The sequence below is a fragment of the Gorilla gorilla genome, chromosome 22, assembly GCF_029281585.2.
Source record: "Gorilla gorilla gorilla isolate KB3781 chromosome 22, NHGRI_mGorGor1-v2.1_pri, whole genome shotgun sequence".
Taxonomy (NCBI): Eukaryota; Metazoa; Chordata; class Mammalia; order Primates; family Hominidae; genus Gorilla; species Gorilla gorilla.
This window is the reverse complement of record NC_073246.2, coordinates 45,878,766-45,895,884: the sequence shown is the minus strand read 5'-3', so window position 1 is coordinate 45,895,884 and position 17,119 is coordinate 45,878,766. Positions and strand designations below refer to the sequence as shown.

Sequence of the window (17,119 nt, the reverse complement as noted above, 5' to 3'; positions counted from 1 at the left end):
TAAAATATATTTCTCTTCATTAATTAAAGTTTAAATCTCTTAAAATTATTTTAAACCAAGCACACAAAAATAAGTTCCTATATCATGAAACACCATCCCCATCAATGGCTTATACTCTTCAGACCTAATCACTTCCAGACTCCGTTTTCTTGTTTACAAAACAGCATCAGAGACCACTCACTCAGGAGATCTTAACCAGGGGATGGGTGGCAGGGATGTACACAAATCCTCAAGTCGTAAGTATCATTTTGTGTGTGTGTGAATTGTTCTGGGTAAAGAGGACCCTGAAACAAGAATCACCAGAGTAGATACGGTCTCTACAGTCCTTTCATCTCACTACAATGTCTGTGGTTCTATGGAGAGTAAGAGTTCAGTGCTTGGGTGAATTTATCTCTAAGGGCAAATGTTTTACTAACTACATTCACACACACACACACACACACACACACACACATATTTATGACATATCTTCCATGAAGCTCCGTACTACTAATCAATGGGGCACAGCCTGCTGTGTGTCACTCACATTGCTACCTGCATGGCCATGTGCAAAACTATTTATTTGAAAAGACAAATAAAATAAATGTCTACATGACATAAGTGTCTGAAATAAAATAAACATCTACATGCAAAATCTAGCTCTGCGTGTCCCTCAGGTGAGTGACTCTTCCCCGTGGAGACAGCTCACGCAGCAGCGCAGGCCGCAGTCAGCCAGTGAGCTTCACTGAGAAGCTCATCTAAGAGGCTTGCTCTGGACCAGCACAAACTCCAGCATGTTGAGAACAGAGTTCTATTTTTGAGCAATTTATCAACGTAAAAAGTAACTAAGCAAACAATATACTGAAAATTAAAGGCATTCAGAAAAGAAAACCCTTTCTTAAGCACAAACAGTTCAATGCCTGGGATCTCAAGGTTCAGAGATTTCTGCTGGAACAATCAAGAAACGGGTAAATTGGGAAAACAGCCGACTCACTTCTAAGAGCTTCAGTTCCTGCACGCAGTTGTGCAGCAGCTCTAGGGCGCGCTGGGCCACCTCCCACGGCCTCTGCAGGAAGAGCAGCAAGGTGCACTGGCGAGAGAACAGGTAACTGCGCAGATCTAACAGGGTGGCTTCTCGCCTCTGGATCGATTCCCGCTTCTCCATATCTATGGGCTTTCGGAGGATCAATCCGTTCCAGCTCTTCACTGGCTGGCAGAAAAAAGTCAGCCAGTTGGCACCATCTAAACAAACACACATCATGAAAGGTGCTGATTGCAGGTACTTCACCTTCCTGAGCTTCCTGCTCAGGCTGAGGATGGTGGGCAAACAGGCAGCTTCATAACCAGTTTTTCTATGAACACTGCCCACCCCCTGTGGTCTAGTGATACATTCGGCTCCCAGCACTGACAGCCGAGCTGAGGGTAACGTGACCCAGGCAACAAGGCACGCCACCCTACCATGCCCAGAAAGTCATGGGCAGGAGCTGAACAGGTTGGGAAGTCACCCAGAGACAGACAGGCTACATGGTTAGGGGAGCCCAGGCTCTGTCTCAGGCCGAGGGAGGGCTCTAGTCTTAGGCTGCAGCGGGGCTGGGCTTCCTTATCTTTACCTGTGGGCTGGAGTGCAGCCTGCTCTGACCATCCTGGTGTTTTTTGGTCTTCCTTAGATTACATATTCCTTCCTTATTTCCCTAACTCAACCACGTCACGTCCCTGAGTCAAGCTCCTGGAGGAAGGGACAGGGAGGACTTGGTAGCAGCACATAGAAGGAAAAAGAATTACTGCTTGTCAAAAATTTCAGCAAGGCTCCCAGAGGTTTACTTACATCCCTAAGACTCAAATATGATCTTAAAATAAGCATAACAATGTATAATAACAAGTCCATCAATCATTATTGAAAAAAATCTTTGAAACTATTTTTCTCACTTCAACAGAGAGGTGTCATAACCAGTTCATTCCTACGTGGCATCCTGGCATGGTTAAACGCTCCCTTCACTGACGTAAGCTTCTCCTCAGACCCGGGGAGCACACAGTGGTGTGGTGTGGACCTGCCAGCCCAGCCCCTGCACCAGCATCCTCAGAGCTGCTGGAGCACACAGCAGTGTGGAGCGGACCCGCTGGCCCAGCCCCTGCACCAGCATCCTCAGGGCTATTGGAGCACCCAGCAGTGTGCTGCGGACCCAGCCCTGTACCAGCCCAGCCCTGTATCAGCAGTTCCCTTGGCTAGGCTCCCCTCCCACAGGATTCTCACGGGGCACTCCCACATTTCAGTCAGGCCTCTGTGCCAGTGCCGCCCCCACAGGGAGGCCACTCCAGTGCCCTATCTAAGCTCCAACGGCACATACCGCCCCATCTCTCACCTGAGCCCCTTTCTACAGCCCAAACTTACTACTATGGACAGCAAGTGATAGATTTACTTTTCTGTACCTGTTTCCCCTTCATGTAAGCACCATAAAAAAAGGGATTCTGCTTTATTCCTCCCTGTATTTAGAACAGTGCCTGGCACATGGTGGTCCCTCAGTAAGTATTTGTTGAATGAAAGAACAAAAACGAACCACCTTATTCGGTGGCAAAATTTGGTCCAGGCTTACTTTTGGATTTTAAATTGCCCCAAATTTTAAAACTGAGAGAAAAAACCAAATAAATTATGTGAAATATAAGAAATATGTAAGATATTTCAGCCTTGAAGGCTCCTTCTCACATGCACTGACATCCGTTCAGGTGCCTGGTCCCTGAAGCCGCCCAGCACCTATTCTGCTGCCAGGGACCATATGGTCTTTACCTTATAAATGACACTTATTTACTCAATGTTGTGTATATGGCATCACAGGCACATGGACCTGTGATTACCAGCCTGCCTGAGGCTAACAAATGCCCTCAGTTAGAATGTATAGGTTAAACGCAGCTTTTACAAGCTCGTATGATATGACCTCAAGGTTGTTAAGCTGGTCATCTCATGGTAATTAGAAACTGTGATTGGCAGTTTTAGATTTCTCGATTAAAAACCTAAATAAACAGATTAAGTTCTAGGCATTCTTTCAAAGGAGTTCTCCATGAAAAGACTGAGAACTATTCTATTTGGTGCTCAGTGAAAATATTTTAATATTTTCAACTAATGTATGCACCAGTTATTGCCATTTCTTTATTAAATTCAAACGTTTTTTGCTAAATAAATCTATTTTTTAAAAAAATGTAAGATATTTAAAAAATACAGGCCAGGTGCAGTGGGTCACGCCTGTAATCCCAGCACTTTGGGAGGCCGAGGCGGGCGAATCACGAGGTCAAGAGATCGAGACCAGCCTGGCCAACAAGGTGAAACCCTGTCTCTACTAAAAATAAAAAAATTGGCCAGGCGCAGTGGCTCACGCCTGTAATCCCAGCACTTTGGGAGGCTGAGGCGGGCAGATCACAAGGAGATTGAGACCATCCTGGCTAACACGGTGAAACCCCGTCTCTACTAAAAATACAAAAAAAAATTAGCCGGGCTTGGTGGCGGGCACCTGTAGTCGCAGCTACTCAGGAGGCTGAGGCAGGAGAATGGCGTGAACCCGGGCGGCGGAGGTTGCAGTGAGCCGAGATGGCGCCACTGCACTCCAGCCTGGGCTACAGAGCAAGACTCCGTCTCAAAAAATAAAATTAAATAAAATTAAATTAAAATAAAAATAAATAAATAAATTAGCTGGGCGTGGTGGTGCGCACCTGTAGTCCCAGCTATTTGGGAGGCTGAGGCAAGAGAATCGCTTGAAATCAGGAGGAGGAGGTTGCAGTGAGCCAAGATCACACCACTGCACTCCAGCCTGGCAACAAAGCAAGACTCCGTCTCAAAAAAAAAAGAGTGTGTGTGTGTGTGTGTGTGTGTGTGTGTGTGTGTGTGTATGTATGTATGTATAGGCTGGGCATGGTGGCTCACAACTATAATCCCAGCACTTTGGGAAGCCGAAGCAAGAGGATCACTTGGGGCCAGGAGTTCGAGACCAGCCTGGCCAACACGGTGAAACCCCGTTTCTACTAAAAATATAGAAATTAGCCAGGTATGGTGGCGTGCACCTGTAATCCCAGCTACTCAGGAGGCTGAGGCACGAAAATCGCTTGAACCCGGGAGGCAGAGGTTGCAGTGGGCCAAGATCACACCACTGCCCTCCAGCCTGGTGGACAGAGTGAGACACTGTCTCAAAAATAAATAAATAGATATGTTTGTATAATATGGACACATAAGGCCGGGCATGGTGGCTCACACCTGCAATCCCAGCACTTTGGGAGGCTGAGGCGGATCACGAGGTCAGGAGATTGAGACCATCCTGGCTAACATGGTGAAAACCCGTCTCTACTAAAAATACAAAACATTAGCCAGGCGTGGTGGCAGGCACCTGTAGTCCCAGTCCCACTGCTGAGGCAGGAGAATGGCATGAATGGCATGAACCTGGGAGGCGAAGCTTGCAGTGAGCCGAGATTGCCCCACTGCACTCCAGCCAGGGCAACAGTGCAAGACTCCATTTCAAAAAAAAAAAAAAAAGACACATAAAATATAAGAAATAGAGTTTTACCTCTTCTGTTTTTTTATTTTATTTTTTTACTTAGTAAACACTTTACTTTGGTTCTGTGTCTATACTGGCATCTCAGGAGAGTGAGATATCCAGACCTGATCTTCAGAAGCACTATGAGCCAGTATCCATCGGCACCACTGATGAGTTCCAGAGTGAGGACAGTGCTCACAGCTAGAACTGACCGTCCCCACACTTCATCTCCCTCCAAGTTCTCCTGCTGACACCAGGGCTCCTCGAACTTACTCCTTCCTTCACACATGGTGACAAGGGTTCTCAAAAAGAACACCTGGCAGAGATGCCCACTACAGCACTGCTTGTGGTGGCAAGAAGCATAAAAGAACCCAATGTCCAACACCAGGTAATGGAATCAAGCCAGGAATACCAATTGTAACAAAAACAACTCCAAACCCCACCTGCTAACCTGGAGAGATGCCCAGGATGGGCTGTGAGTAACAAAAAGGAGCAACAGAGAAACAGCTATATAATGTGGTATCACTTTCATCAAAATAAGTATCAGCGAAAAACACTGAGGACAATAACCAATGTTTCTCTCTGTGTATGGTTTCACTGTGCTAATTCTTTAATTGTAAAGGAGCTTAAGATATTATTTAAAAGTGCAAAAGAAAGATGAACACCCAAGGGCATTTTGTAAGTTCACAGCAATGAGCACTCGAGCATTCCAAAGACAACCCCTGGATGGAAGGCAAAGGGACGTCCACTCTGATTCTAACGAGGGACAGAATCGAAGCATCGCCAGCAGGCCACTGAGCTGTGGAAAGGACATTTTATACCTGGAAAACAGTTTTTTTTTATTATTATTACTTTTGTTACTTAAGATTCTTCTAAAAGTGAAAACGACTAATTCTTAATTCTCATTTCATTTCCTCTAGCAATCACGAGAATATATCCGATATAATGTGTATAAAGACAACAACAAAACATGCGTACTCCTGAGGTAAATAAATGGCTGCTTCAAGCCTATCTGAAGTTGGAGAAAGCCACACTAAGAAAAGCATGCGTTACTGAAGTGCCACTACTCACCCCCGGCCCCGAAGTTGACCACATACTGAGAGAAGAGGGCGTCCAGTTCGTCGTACTGCACCAGGGCGTCCTCGAACTGCTGCAGCATCTCGAAAACAAAGGCAAGCTCCTCCTATTCGCCCAAGATACGTTTTTTAAAAAAACAAAAACATAAATCAACGTATAGAAGAAACAGTATGTTGCCATTAAACATTACAACAGAGAAAGGCACGCAGCACTATGAATAATGTCTATGCTCCGCTAAGTAAAAACCAATGTGATGACCGCATATGTCAACATTCACACATGCACAAGAAGCTAGGAAAAGCTAAGGTAATTTCTGAACCCTCCCTGACCTATCGGCAGCACCAGATATAACTGGTCACCCCCTTGTCCTTGGGATGTTTCCTGCTGTCCAGGACCCGGCCACCTGCTCCCCTCACCCCTCGCTGTGGCTCCCTCTGGTCAGACGGCTGGTTCCTCTTGCTCCCCGAGGCTCTCTGCTGGAGGCCGCAGGGCTCCACCCTTGGACTTCCCTGTGTACACTCACTACTCCCTCTCCGTGACGGAGCCCATCTACGCAGCATAACCACCACACATTCAGGACTCCAGCTCAGACCTGACTCTGGCTCCGACGGCAGGCACGGCATGCTCATGTGGACGCCTAACAGACAGCTCAGGCTTACACATGGAAACCTGAACCCCAACCTTTCCCACAAAGTGCTCCACCCACGGTCCTCCCCATTTCAGTCGGCGACTGCTCATCACATTCAAGAGACTCCTAAATCCTTTCAAGACATCCCCAGGCCCTGCAAAATCTATGTCCCCCACCCCCACCCCTTCCCAGCACCAGCCCTCTGGCCTCACTCAGCTCCACCACCAAGGCCTCCTCACTGCTGCTCACGTGTGCGTGGCAGGGAGCTGCCTCGGGACCTGTGCGCAGCCCCATTCCATGGCCTGGAACACCTCCTCTTCCTCTACACAGCCACATGGCTTGCTCTCCGAACTCCTTCAGCTCTGGCTAAGTCCCCAGCCCAGTCAGGCCTTTCCTCCTCCTGACCCGCGCAGCACCCCATACCATCTCTGCCTTGTGCCTCTCTCTTGCCCTAGCATATGTGTCACTTCCTTCCCTGTATCTCCTCCACTGTCACACAAGCTCACAAAAACTGTACACTGACAGCGTCCTAGCATCAAGGAGGGCCTGGCACCTGTCCGTGCTCAGTAACCTTTGTTGAATGAGAAAATGAAAAGAGACGGCAACAGGTGATTGCTCTCTGATCTCCATTACTGCACATTAAAAAGTAAAGACCAAGGAGGATGTGCACACACATAAACCTCCCCTGACATGCTCAGGTCTTTGGAATCCAGTTCCACCCCATGTATTTGTGGACATTATTCCCAGACCCCTAAGGGCCCACCCAGGTCCCACTCACTAGGTGAGAACTGAGAGCTCTCCTTTGTATCCTGTTTCCCCTGAAAACAGTGGTGGGCTGTGTTTTGCAAGAGAAACTGCTAAGTTACGTTGAACTTCATTTTATTTGTGAAGTATTTTCAAGACTCAGCACTCTAATAAACTCATCTTTTTCTTTTAAATTTTGATTGAAATGTATGTAATATAAAACTGACCATCTTAACCATTTTTAAAAGTACAGCTCAGGCCGGGTGCAGTGGCTCACGCTTATAATTCCAGCACTTTGGGAGGATCACTTGAGGCCAGGAGTTTGAGACCAGCCTGGGCAATATGGCAAAACCCCATCTCTACTAAAAATACAAAAATTAGCTGGGCGTGGTGGCGCAGACCTGTAATCCCAGCTACTCAGGGGACTGAGGCAGGAGAATCGCTTAAACCTGGGAGGTGGAGGTTGCAGTGAGCCGAGATCGCACCACTGCACGCCAGCCCTTGGTGACAGAGCAAGACTCCATCATAAAAAAAAAAAGAGAGAGAGAGAGAAGACTACAGCTCAGTAGTGTTAAATGCACTCATACTATTGTGCAACCAATATCCCAAACTTTCTCATCTTCCCAAACGGAACCTCTGTCCTTTATTAAACACTCATTCCCATTCTCCCTCTGCCAGCCCCTGGCAGCCCCCATTCCACCTTCTGTCTCTGAACCTGAGCACTCGAGGGACCTCACATAAGCAGATACAGCATCTGTCGCTATGTGCCTTATTTCACTCGGCATCATGTCCTCTAGGCCCATCCATGCTGTAGTGTGTGTCAGAATTTCCTTCCTTACTCATTTTAAATTCTGAACTAATCTTAGACTTACAGAAATATTGCAAAAAAAAATTATCTAGTTTCCATATAGCCCTTACTCAGCTTCCTGAACATTGCCATCTTATATGACCGTGGTACAACTGTCACAACCAGAAAATTAACCTAAATATAATACTATTAACTAAATAGCCCTCATTGGAATTTCAGTGGTTTTTCCACTGATGTAGTTGTTTCTGCTCTAAGACCCCACCCTCGACCCCCAACCAGGCCGGAGCTGTTGCTTCCTTCAGCCCCTGCAGTCTGTCAGCTTCACAGTCTGTCTTTCACTGCCGTGGCACCCTTGAAGAGAGCTACGTTGTCTAATGTCCCTTTACGTGGGTTCATTTGATATGTTCTGTGACTGCCGTGAGATGATCATTTTTTACAGAGAAAAGACGCTAAGTATTTCTCAGAACATCTTACCAAGGATTTCATGAGGTGGACAGAGCTTCTCACGGGCAGAAGCGGCCTTATCATTTCATTCAGGTGGTATGTACCTGGTTTCCCCACTGTGGAGTGGCTACTGCTCCCTCAGTAGCTGACACACATCTTGGGGGGCCACCGTGAGACTGTGCAAGCCCACCTCTTCTCAGGCCTTTGCCCACCACCCCAGACACCCATCAGTAATCCTGCCTCCAACAGTTCTTGCTGGAGCACTGGCTTAAAAGTGATTTTCTGTTTTTCTTTCCTTCTGCGTTTAAGTGGAATTCTTCTGTATGGAAGAGTTGACCCTTCCCCTCCATTTATTTATTTAACTGATGATTTCTATCGATACAGACTCATGGATATTAATTTTATTCCATGGGTTAAACCTCGACTCTATCCTTATTTATTCTGTCACTGAAACTGCTCCAGCTTTGGCCCCCAGAGGCTCCACGGGGCAGTGTGTGTGTCCTTTTCATGCCCCATCTGCTTCCATGCACTTCCTTTCTAGTCCTAAAGATATTCCAGGTTTTTTGTTTTTAAAAACTCTGCCAATGAGATTACCACGAGAGGTGCCTTACTTAGAAAGAAAGGAGGAGAGAGGGAGGGAACAAAGGAGGGAGGGAGAGAAGGAACTGTCTAGTTCTGTAATGAGTCAAGTACCTGAACCATGAAATATTCACAAAAGCTCCAGCCTGGCTCAGTCCTCTTCTCCCTCAAGGTTCTCATGTCATCCTCAAACTTGCCTAGGTTTTTGGTAAAAGACATAAGAAGCAATGTCCTGAGTTTGGTCAGGAAGGCATTCCAGGATTCCTGAGTTCGAGAAGAGTCCTTCAAGGGGTCGGAGAGCACAACACACCTGCAAAGACATGAACAGACTATCTGGGAAAGACCCTCCATGCACAGCACCACGGCTCAGCAGCTGCCATTGTCCTGAGCGGCAATTTTGTTCCTTCCTCCTCCTTTTTTTTTTTTGAGACAGAGTTTTGCTCTGTGGCCCAGGCTGGAGTGCAGTGGCACAATCTTGGCTCACTGCAACCTCCACCTCCCAGGCTCCAGTGATCCTCCCCAGTAGCTGGGATCACAGGCATGCACCACCATGCCTGGTTAATTTTTGTATTTTTTTGTAAAGATGAGGTCTTGCTATGTTGCCCAGGCTGGTCTCGAACTCCTGGGCTCAAACAATCCTCCTGCCTCGGCCTCTCAAAGTGCTGGGATTATAGGCGTAAGCCACCGCATCTAGCTTCTTCCGTCTATAAACAGTCAAAAACATGAGGCAGGCGGTAAGAAACCAGGTTAGGAAAAGGCTTCATCATGAACTGGTCATGAACACGAGCAGTAAGTTCTACAGAAATTCAAAGGAGAGTTTGCTATAGAATCAACTGGAAAGGGGGAAAGGGATTTACATGAGCCCTGAGCCAAAGACGCAGCTCTGAGTTCTCTGTAAAATAATGTGATCACGCCTCACTCAGTTCCCTGCCTCCTTCAAAATCCATTTTGGTTCCTTGGGATCGACAGGATAAATTTAGATTTCTCAGCACGGCACAAAAGGACCACGATGTCTCACTTTACTTCCTCTGCTTCCCAGCTCAAGCCTGCTGACCTTCTCCCGCTCTCCTCTCTTCATGAGCACATTCCTTCCACTCAGGCGTGGCATCTTCACAAACCTCCCCCGATCACCATCCCAACTGCTCTGCCCACACTGCTGCTAGGCTGTGGGCCTCACAGGAAAACACTCCCCTTCTCTGGACCTCTATCCCTCCCACTAGCCTGTGAGCTCTTGAAGAGGAAGGTTAATAAACAATTAACAAATAAAGGCTTAGAACATGGCTTAACATATAGAGCAAACAGTTTAATTACAAAGAGGCTGAACCCATGATGTAAAAAGGTCAAACACACGAAATTACACAAAGTTCCCAACAGATTTGGACAAGGCAACGTATTTATCTGATAGGCTGGAAATGGTAAATTTCTTCAGCCTTGGTAATAGTAATCTAGAAAGATGATTAATAAATCTGAACTCAGAAATAATTTTAAAACATTGATTCTATGAGCTTCACCAGTTCTCCTTAGTAAATATTTTACTTGAATTACCAAAAAGTAGCAAAATGAACTGACTCTAAGTTCCTTTTTTCCGTGCCCCAGCATATCCTTTGGAGGCATGGCTAAATTCATGGAATTATAAATCAGTGGACAAAACAGTGAAGCAGCATACACTCTACATGCTCCACCATGTGAACAACCAGAACCAAGAAGAAAATTTATAATTTGGTGGCTGGCTTTAATTCCATTCAATCCACCCCACTGCACACTTTCTTCCCTCAAAGACAAAGGGACCAGAGCCGCTCACTCCAAAGGTCCCCCAGAGGACTAACTTGTATTTATCCACAGTAGGAGCTTGCTAGAACCTATGAGTTAGGTAGTTTATCCTTAAGGCATTCTCAAGGATTATAATTACCAACATTTATTCCCGACCAGACGCGAATTCTCCTGTGCGCCTACAGGGGTGAATGGAAATGGAAACTTAACAAGTGCCAACCACCAAAACAGTAACTGTTTTCAGAGATCAATCAGATACACAGTCATGAAATGTCCTATCTCTATTAGATCCTGTTTCTATATCATCATCAATTTTTTTTAAGTAGAAAAGAACTACACTTCCGAAGTTCACATCAAGCCTAAATCGTCAACTCAGAAAAGGAGAGCCCAAAACAACGAATGAAGTCAGGGATGGTGGGGCCAATCTGGAGAGCGGCGTGATCCCCCCAGGCGCGCAGACTGCAGGGGCTGGAGGCACATGTGGAACAAGGGGTTCCCGGCTGCAGCCTCAGCGAGACACCACAACGGCTACTGCTGTCACAAGTCACATTGCTGTCACAAGTCACACTGCTGTCACAAGTCAACCCTTGTCTCTACCAGCCTCGTAACTAGCAAAAGCCCGAAAAATGCACAAAATCTGTTACCAAGCAATTTTCCTTTAGGGAAGGTATCCTGAAATAATTAAGGATGCTCACAACATTTGAGCTAGAAAAGTATTCTAATATTGTTGTTTATAACGATAAGTAAGCAATAACCTAAGCCCAGCAGCAGAATGTATAAATAACTTACGGCACATTAATACTATGGAATATTATCCACTCACTAACACTGAGAGTCTGGAAATGCATTTATTGTTTGTGGAAAATCTTTACAATATATTGAGTGAAAAAAACAAGTATAAACAACACATAACGTTATATTAACTTAAAATACACACACGTATTATGTATGCATAAAGAAAAAAAGTCTGAGAAGATACATACCAAAATACTAAGAGTTAATATCCATTTTCTTTTTGCTCATTACCTTTTTCTAATAATTCTACAATGAGCATGTACCTCCATCTGAACCCTCGCCACCATAAGCATGGTGACCATGGCTATAATGACCTGCTGGACCAGGGCAGGGTCCACATTCGCCACTGAATCCCCAGGCCCTCGGTGAGTTCCAGCGCTAAGCTACGAGATACAGACCATCGGTTATAGAGAGTTAACGTGCTGGCTGGCTCAGCTGGTAATGGCATCACTGAAGAGAAAGGGAGTGAGCTACCCCAGGAGAGAGAGCAGGGCAAGGCGGAGAAAGCCCATACAATCTATTAACTGCCAAAGTTTCAGGATTCCCTTTCACAGTTTCTGAAGGGGTTAGGTCAGCATTTTATAACTTGTGTTCTTAGGAACTCTCAGGTGTTAAGGTAAAGAAAAAAACACAGGTGCCGTCATTTCAAAAAAAAAAAAAAAACCTTTAAGGACCCCTGTTCTACAGAAGAACTGCAGGAGCTGCTGCTGTCAGTCTTCAGAAAGGACCCACCAAGAGGCCTCCCAGGACCATAGGCCCAAGACCCGCTCCTCACAGGCAGCACACTCGGGGGATGACTGCTTCGAGTTCTTTGCCTGCCTGAACAGGAACTCCACAAGGACAGGCACCAGGTCTCCTTGACAGCACCCCATGGACACTCACTCGAGATTGCTGAGTAAATATTTATTACTACCCAGGAAGCCAGCAATCTGTATCATGTCAAGTATTAACCAAATGAGGTAAAATTAAAGATACACTTACCTGTCACTCTGTTTATTACAAAAATCATTTCTTATTTTGTCCACAATAGAGGTTCGGGGAAGGATGTTGGTTTTGTTTTTTTTCTTGGCATCATTTTCAACTATCACTATTAACCAGTCCACAGAGCTATGAGCCTTCAGAACATTCTGCCACTTGGTGAGGTCATCTTTTACTGTAGCTTTATACACTTCGGTATCCTAAAAACAAACAAGTCACTGTGAAAGCAGGTTAACTAATGCCCTTTAGTTTTTACAGCAAAATGTGCCTAATAACAGCCTGCAAAGGCCACAATGTTTTAAAGCATCAGGACAGGCTCGGGACTTAAATTGAATAAAAAGCCCAGCAGCCTAGCAAGCCTGCGGGCGTGCTCTGTGGGTCTCAGTGCCGCACACAGGCATGCACGATCCCCACTTCTCACAGCCCCAAGGGATGTGAGTGTCCCAGTGATCCAGATGAAGAGACTGAGAGTCAGAGGGTTGAGTGAGCTGCCCACAGCAATACTGTCTGTTAGGCAAGTCAGGGCTTTAAAACCCAGGTCCACTATGGCCAACAGCTCTGGGCCCAAGCACTACATGACTGCCATCCTGCTGTGTGCCGTGCCTTCATCTCAGGAGGCAAGCTGGCTGTCATGGCACAGCCCAGACTGCCCACAGGAACCCCAGGCAAGCTTCCCAGCAGCTTCTACCACAGCCTCTGAGCTCTGTACCCCTGGGAACCACCCCAACCGCAAGTCTGCGAAGGCCGTGTCAGAGGCAAGCAGCTACAGCTGTGAAACCTCAGAAAGAAGGCGACCTGCAGCTTCCGCAAGGCTGCTCTACTTCCCGACAGGCAGCAGGGAGCCGTGCCATCCCAGAAATCAATCCTGCTTCTCACGCAGAGGCCCAAGCATGAGCCTGCCAGAGAAAGAGCCCTTTCTACATACATGCCAAGGCCTTCAGCTTGGTTATCTTCCATAAAGAACCAGGAAAACAGACACTTTGCCTGTTATCACTTATAACTGCCCTTCTATTCCATAAATCCACTCAGAAGAGTCCAACTCCCTTTAGATTTAGAAAATCTAAAACCAAGATACTTAATTCATTTCCAAGTTAGGCACTGACAATATCTGGACACAGTAACTCACAGCTACCATCTAAATCAGTGCTTTCTCCTCTTTTGCTAGTTCCTCACTGTCCTGCCCTAATTCCTCTGGACTTTCAAGTCACTCTTGAGTAACACTCAGGCAGAGAGAAGCCAATCAGAGTATCCACGAGTGAGTTAAATCTTAAATCCTGGCCAGGCACAGTGGCTCACACCTGTAATCCTAGCACTTTGGGAGGCTAAGGTGGGTGGATTGCCTGAGCTCAGGAGTTCAAGACCAGCCTGGGCAACATGGTGAAACCCCATCTCTACTAAAAATGGAAAGATTAGCCGGGCATGGCAGTGTGCACCTGTAGTCCCAGCTACTCAGGAGGCTGAGGCAGGGGAATTGCTTGAACTGGGAGGCGGAGGTTGTAGTGAGTCAAGATCGCACCACTGCACTCCAGCCTGGGCGACAGAGTGAGACTCCATCTCCAAAAAAAAATATTAAATCCTAAATTCTGTATCCAGCCTCTCTTTTGGTTTAACTAACTAAATAGAAAGTTCCAAAAGGCAGTACTTCTCATTTGTATCCTGATTTTAAAAACTGCTATGTCCTGATTTAAATTACAAATATCATACAATCTGAAAAGATCTTTTACTTTGAAAACTGAGATTAAAACCATCTGGTAAACTCAATTTCCTGCAAATAAATATCCAACAGTAACTTAATTATCTAGTGCACATTTTCCACAGCACGGCAGTTCTTGGGACTTGAAGCATAGATTTTACAGCACTGGTGAACCATTCTGTGCTGGAAGCCCCAACACGCCATGCCTGGAAGCAAAACCAAAAGGCCAACAGGGCCCAGAGCCTGTGACTGCCAAGAAAATACACATAGCACCCGGCTGACCCCATCCACACGTCACAGGTGAGCCATCCAAGGAGCTACTGGAAGCCTCTCCGCCTCTTACAAGGCCACCAAGAGCCCTTTAGCCGGACTCCTCCCCACCCCCACCCCAGAAGGAGTCCTGGCTCCAAGTTGTCCACACCGGGCAGGGGCTGCCACATCCCAAGGGAACACTAGAGCAGCTCTGCTCAGTCAATTTGCAGGAACTCTCCAGAAGAAACCTCACAGAGCATGAGGCAGGACAGAGGGAGTACAGAGAAGTTCCACATAATTCTGGAGCAAACCGGTTGGCAAGATCCAGCCTATCACTCATCCCAGCTAGCAAACAAAACGACGTGTTAAAAACAACTCTGTGACTCTTAAGAGGACCAGCAGAGCCAGTGAAGCTAAGGGTCTCTAAAGAAAACAAAGTCCCAGCATGGCCAAATAGTGAAACCCCATCTCTACTAAAAATAGAAAAATAGCCATGCGTGGTGGTGGGCGCCTGTAGTCCCAGCTACCCAGGAGGCTGAGGCAGGAGAATTGTATGAACCTGGGAGGCGGAGGTTGCAGTGAGCCGAGATCATGCCACTGCATTCCATCCTGGGCAACAGAGTGAGACTCCATCTCAAAAAAAAAAAACAGAAAGAAAGAAAGAAAACAAAGTCACTATAGGAAAACCCATGAGCAGTGGGCAGGAACACATGCAGGACCCAAGAGCCGAGTCAGAGGGGAAGGCTCCAGCTCCAAGACAGAGGCAGCAGCAGCCAGGGGCAGGGCATCAGGGCCCAAGGTGGGCAAGCACAGCAGGCCACCCCAGGTACCAGAGCTCAGCAGTGAGGAGGGTGTCCAGGTGGCAGTAGAGGGAAGTACAGAACAAGATGTGAGGCCCCAAGTGAGATGAAGGATTTTGGGGCTGGCACAGAGGTATAAGGGTGTAAGTGGTATAAGGGGCCAAGCAGGGCACAAAGGGCATCCCCCAGACAGGGATGCCTTTTTATTCAATTTAAGTCCCGAGCCTGTCCTAATTGCAGATCAAGTGAGGTGAGGAGGAAGTCTGTGCCAGGCACACTGCCAGGCAAATGTGGGAATGGGCATCCACCTGCTGGGAGCAGAGCAGCAGTGACAGGAGGATGGTCATTCACAGAGGGATTACTCCCATCAGAAACACAGAGGAGAACCAGTGCCTGGCTCCTCCATGTGGAGAAGGGAGTTACAAACATAGAAGGGAGGAAACCAGGATCACCCTTGCAGTGCTGGACTGAAATGGGCTCGTGTGTACATGTATGTATGTACGTACAAAAGCAGCTACACACGAAATACAGATGTAAATGTGTGCACGTGCACGTGTGGGTGTACACATGTGTTCTCTAGCCATGCCCACTGAGAGCTCACCGGCAAAGCTCTCCCCTAGCTCCAGGTCCTGACTTCTAAATACAGTTTCCCACTGGAAGGAGCCAGGGCTGAGCCCTGAGATGAAGCAAGAGGAGGGGATGAGCCCAGAGAGTACTCAAAGAATCAGTACATTCTCAGTACATCAGTACAGAAGCCAAATTCAGAACAATCTGCACATCAATGATATTAATTATTAATACTATGATAGTAATAGATTACACTCCATCAAAAGCTAGAAATCAATGAGTGAACTGCTTCTAGCCAAGATGAAGTGACAGGGACTACATTTACACCACTGCCTGAACCAACCAAAAAAAAAAAAAAACACACACAGGGTGGGCATGGTGGCTCACACCTGTAATCTCAGCACTTTGGGAGGCTGAGGTGGGCAGATCACTTGAGGTCAGGAGTTCGAGACCAGCTTGGCCAACATGGCGAAACCCCGTCTCTACGAAAAATGCAAAAATTAGCTGGGCGTGGTAGCATGCACCTGTAATCCCAGCTACTTAGCAGGCTGAGGCAGGAGAATTGCTTGACCCCAGGAGGTGGAGGTTGTAGTGAGCTGAGATCTCACTACTACACTCCAGCCTGGGTGATAGAGCAAGACTCTGTCTCAAAAACAACAACAAACAAACAAACAAAAACCAAAACAAAACACCAAAAACCAAGAAACATGAATCAATGGTTTTCAAGACCAGGACACCAAGGAACAAAGGACAATGATTCCTCCCCTCAACACTCAGAGATGGGAAACAAGCCCAGCAAGCCCTCTGGGTGCCCACCAGAGGGTGGGGAGGGCAGGGGGTGACAGAGGGGAAGCTGGCAGACTCCTTGAGTTGAGGACACAGAGCCCAGGCCAGGGAGATCAAGACAGCTAGACTTCCTAGGACTGTGTTAGGAGAGGAGAGGGACATGGTGAGTAAAGTAGACCGGCACAGGGCCCTCGAGTATTCCACAGGGAACTGACGAGTAAGTACATGCGGGAACCACCCATTGCTGGAACAGAACCCACAGACACAATCAGAGGCACCCATGCTTGGCAGTCACACAGGGCAGGGAACAGGGCTGTCCCCATAGGCCAGTCTGGAAAACCAGAGGAACTCAAGACCATCTTGCCTCGGCTGTAAGGAATAATTTGTCCTGGACTGATCACTGCTCCAGACCTATCAAATCATAAAGCTATACTCAAAAGGAAAAATCAATCAATAGAAATAGCCCCAGTAATGACACAGAAAGCAATTAAAAGAGTTACAGTAACTACTGTCACTTAGTTATTTCATATGCTGAAGAAGGTAGTGGACTGAAGTGAAGAAGACACATGGAAGATACTTAATTAAGAAAAAGACCCATATGGAACTTTTAGAGATGAAAACCTCAACATCTAAAATGAAAATATGCTAAGTGGAATGAGAACCGATTAGACACTGCAGAAGAAAAGGTTAACACGAAGACAGAGC

At 46.7% G+C, this 17,119-nt stretch overlaps 1 protein-coding gene across 4 annotated transcripts in view; it reads right to left on the bottom strand.

Moving 5' to 3' along the window:
* The window catches only part of TRAPPC10 (trafficking protein particle complex subunit 10), a 94,294-nt gene that overhangs the window by 41,661 nt on the left and 35,514 nt on the right, over positions 1–17,119 (bottom strand). For 2 of the 4 annotated variants that reach the window (XM_004062887.4, XM_055373694.1), the window contains 4 exons: positions 12,320–12,516; positions 8,888–9,083; positions 5,565–5,676; positions 974–1,221 (listed from right to left, as the gene is read on the bottom strand). In XM_004062887.4, coding sequence (XP_004062935.1) covers positions 974–1,221; positions 5,565–5,676; positions 8,888–9,083; positions 12,320–12,516 — 753 coding nt within the window. Of the gene's footprint in view, positions 1–973; positions 1,222–1,589; positions 1,699–5,564; positions 5,677–8,887; positions 9,084–12,319; positions 12,517–17,119 lie in introns of those variants that run through there. The other 2 variants (XM_019017703.4, XM_019017704.3) reach the window with 2 other exon arrangements.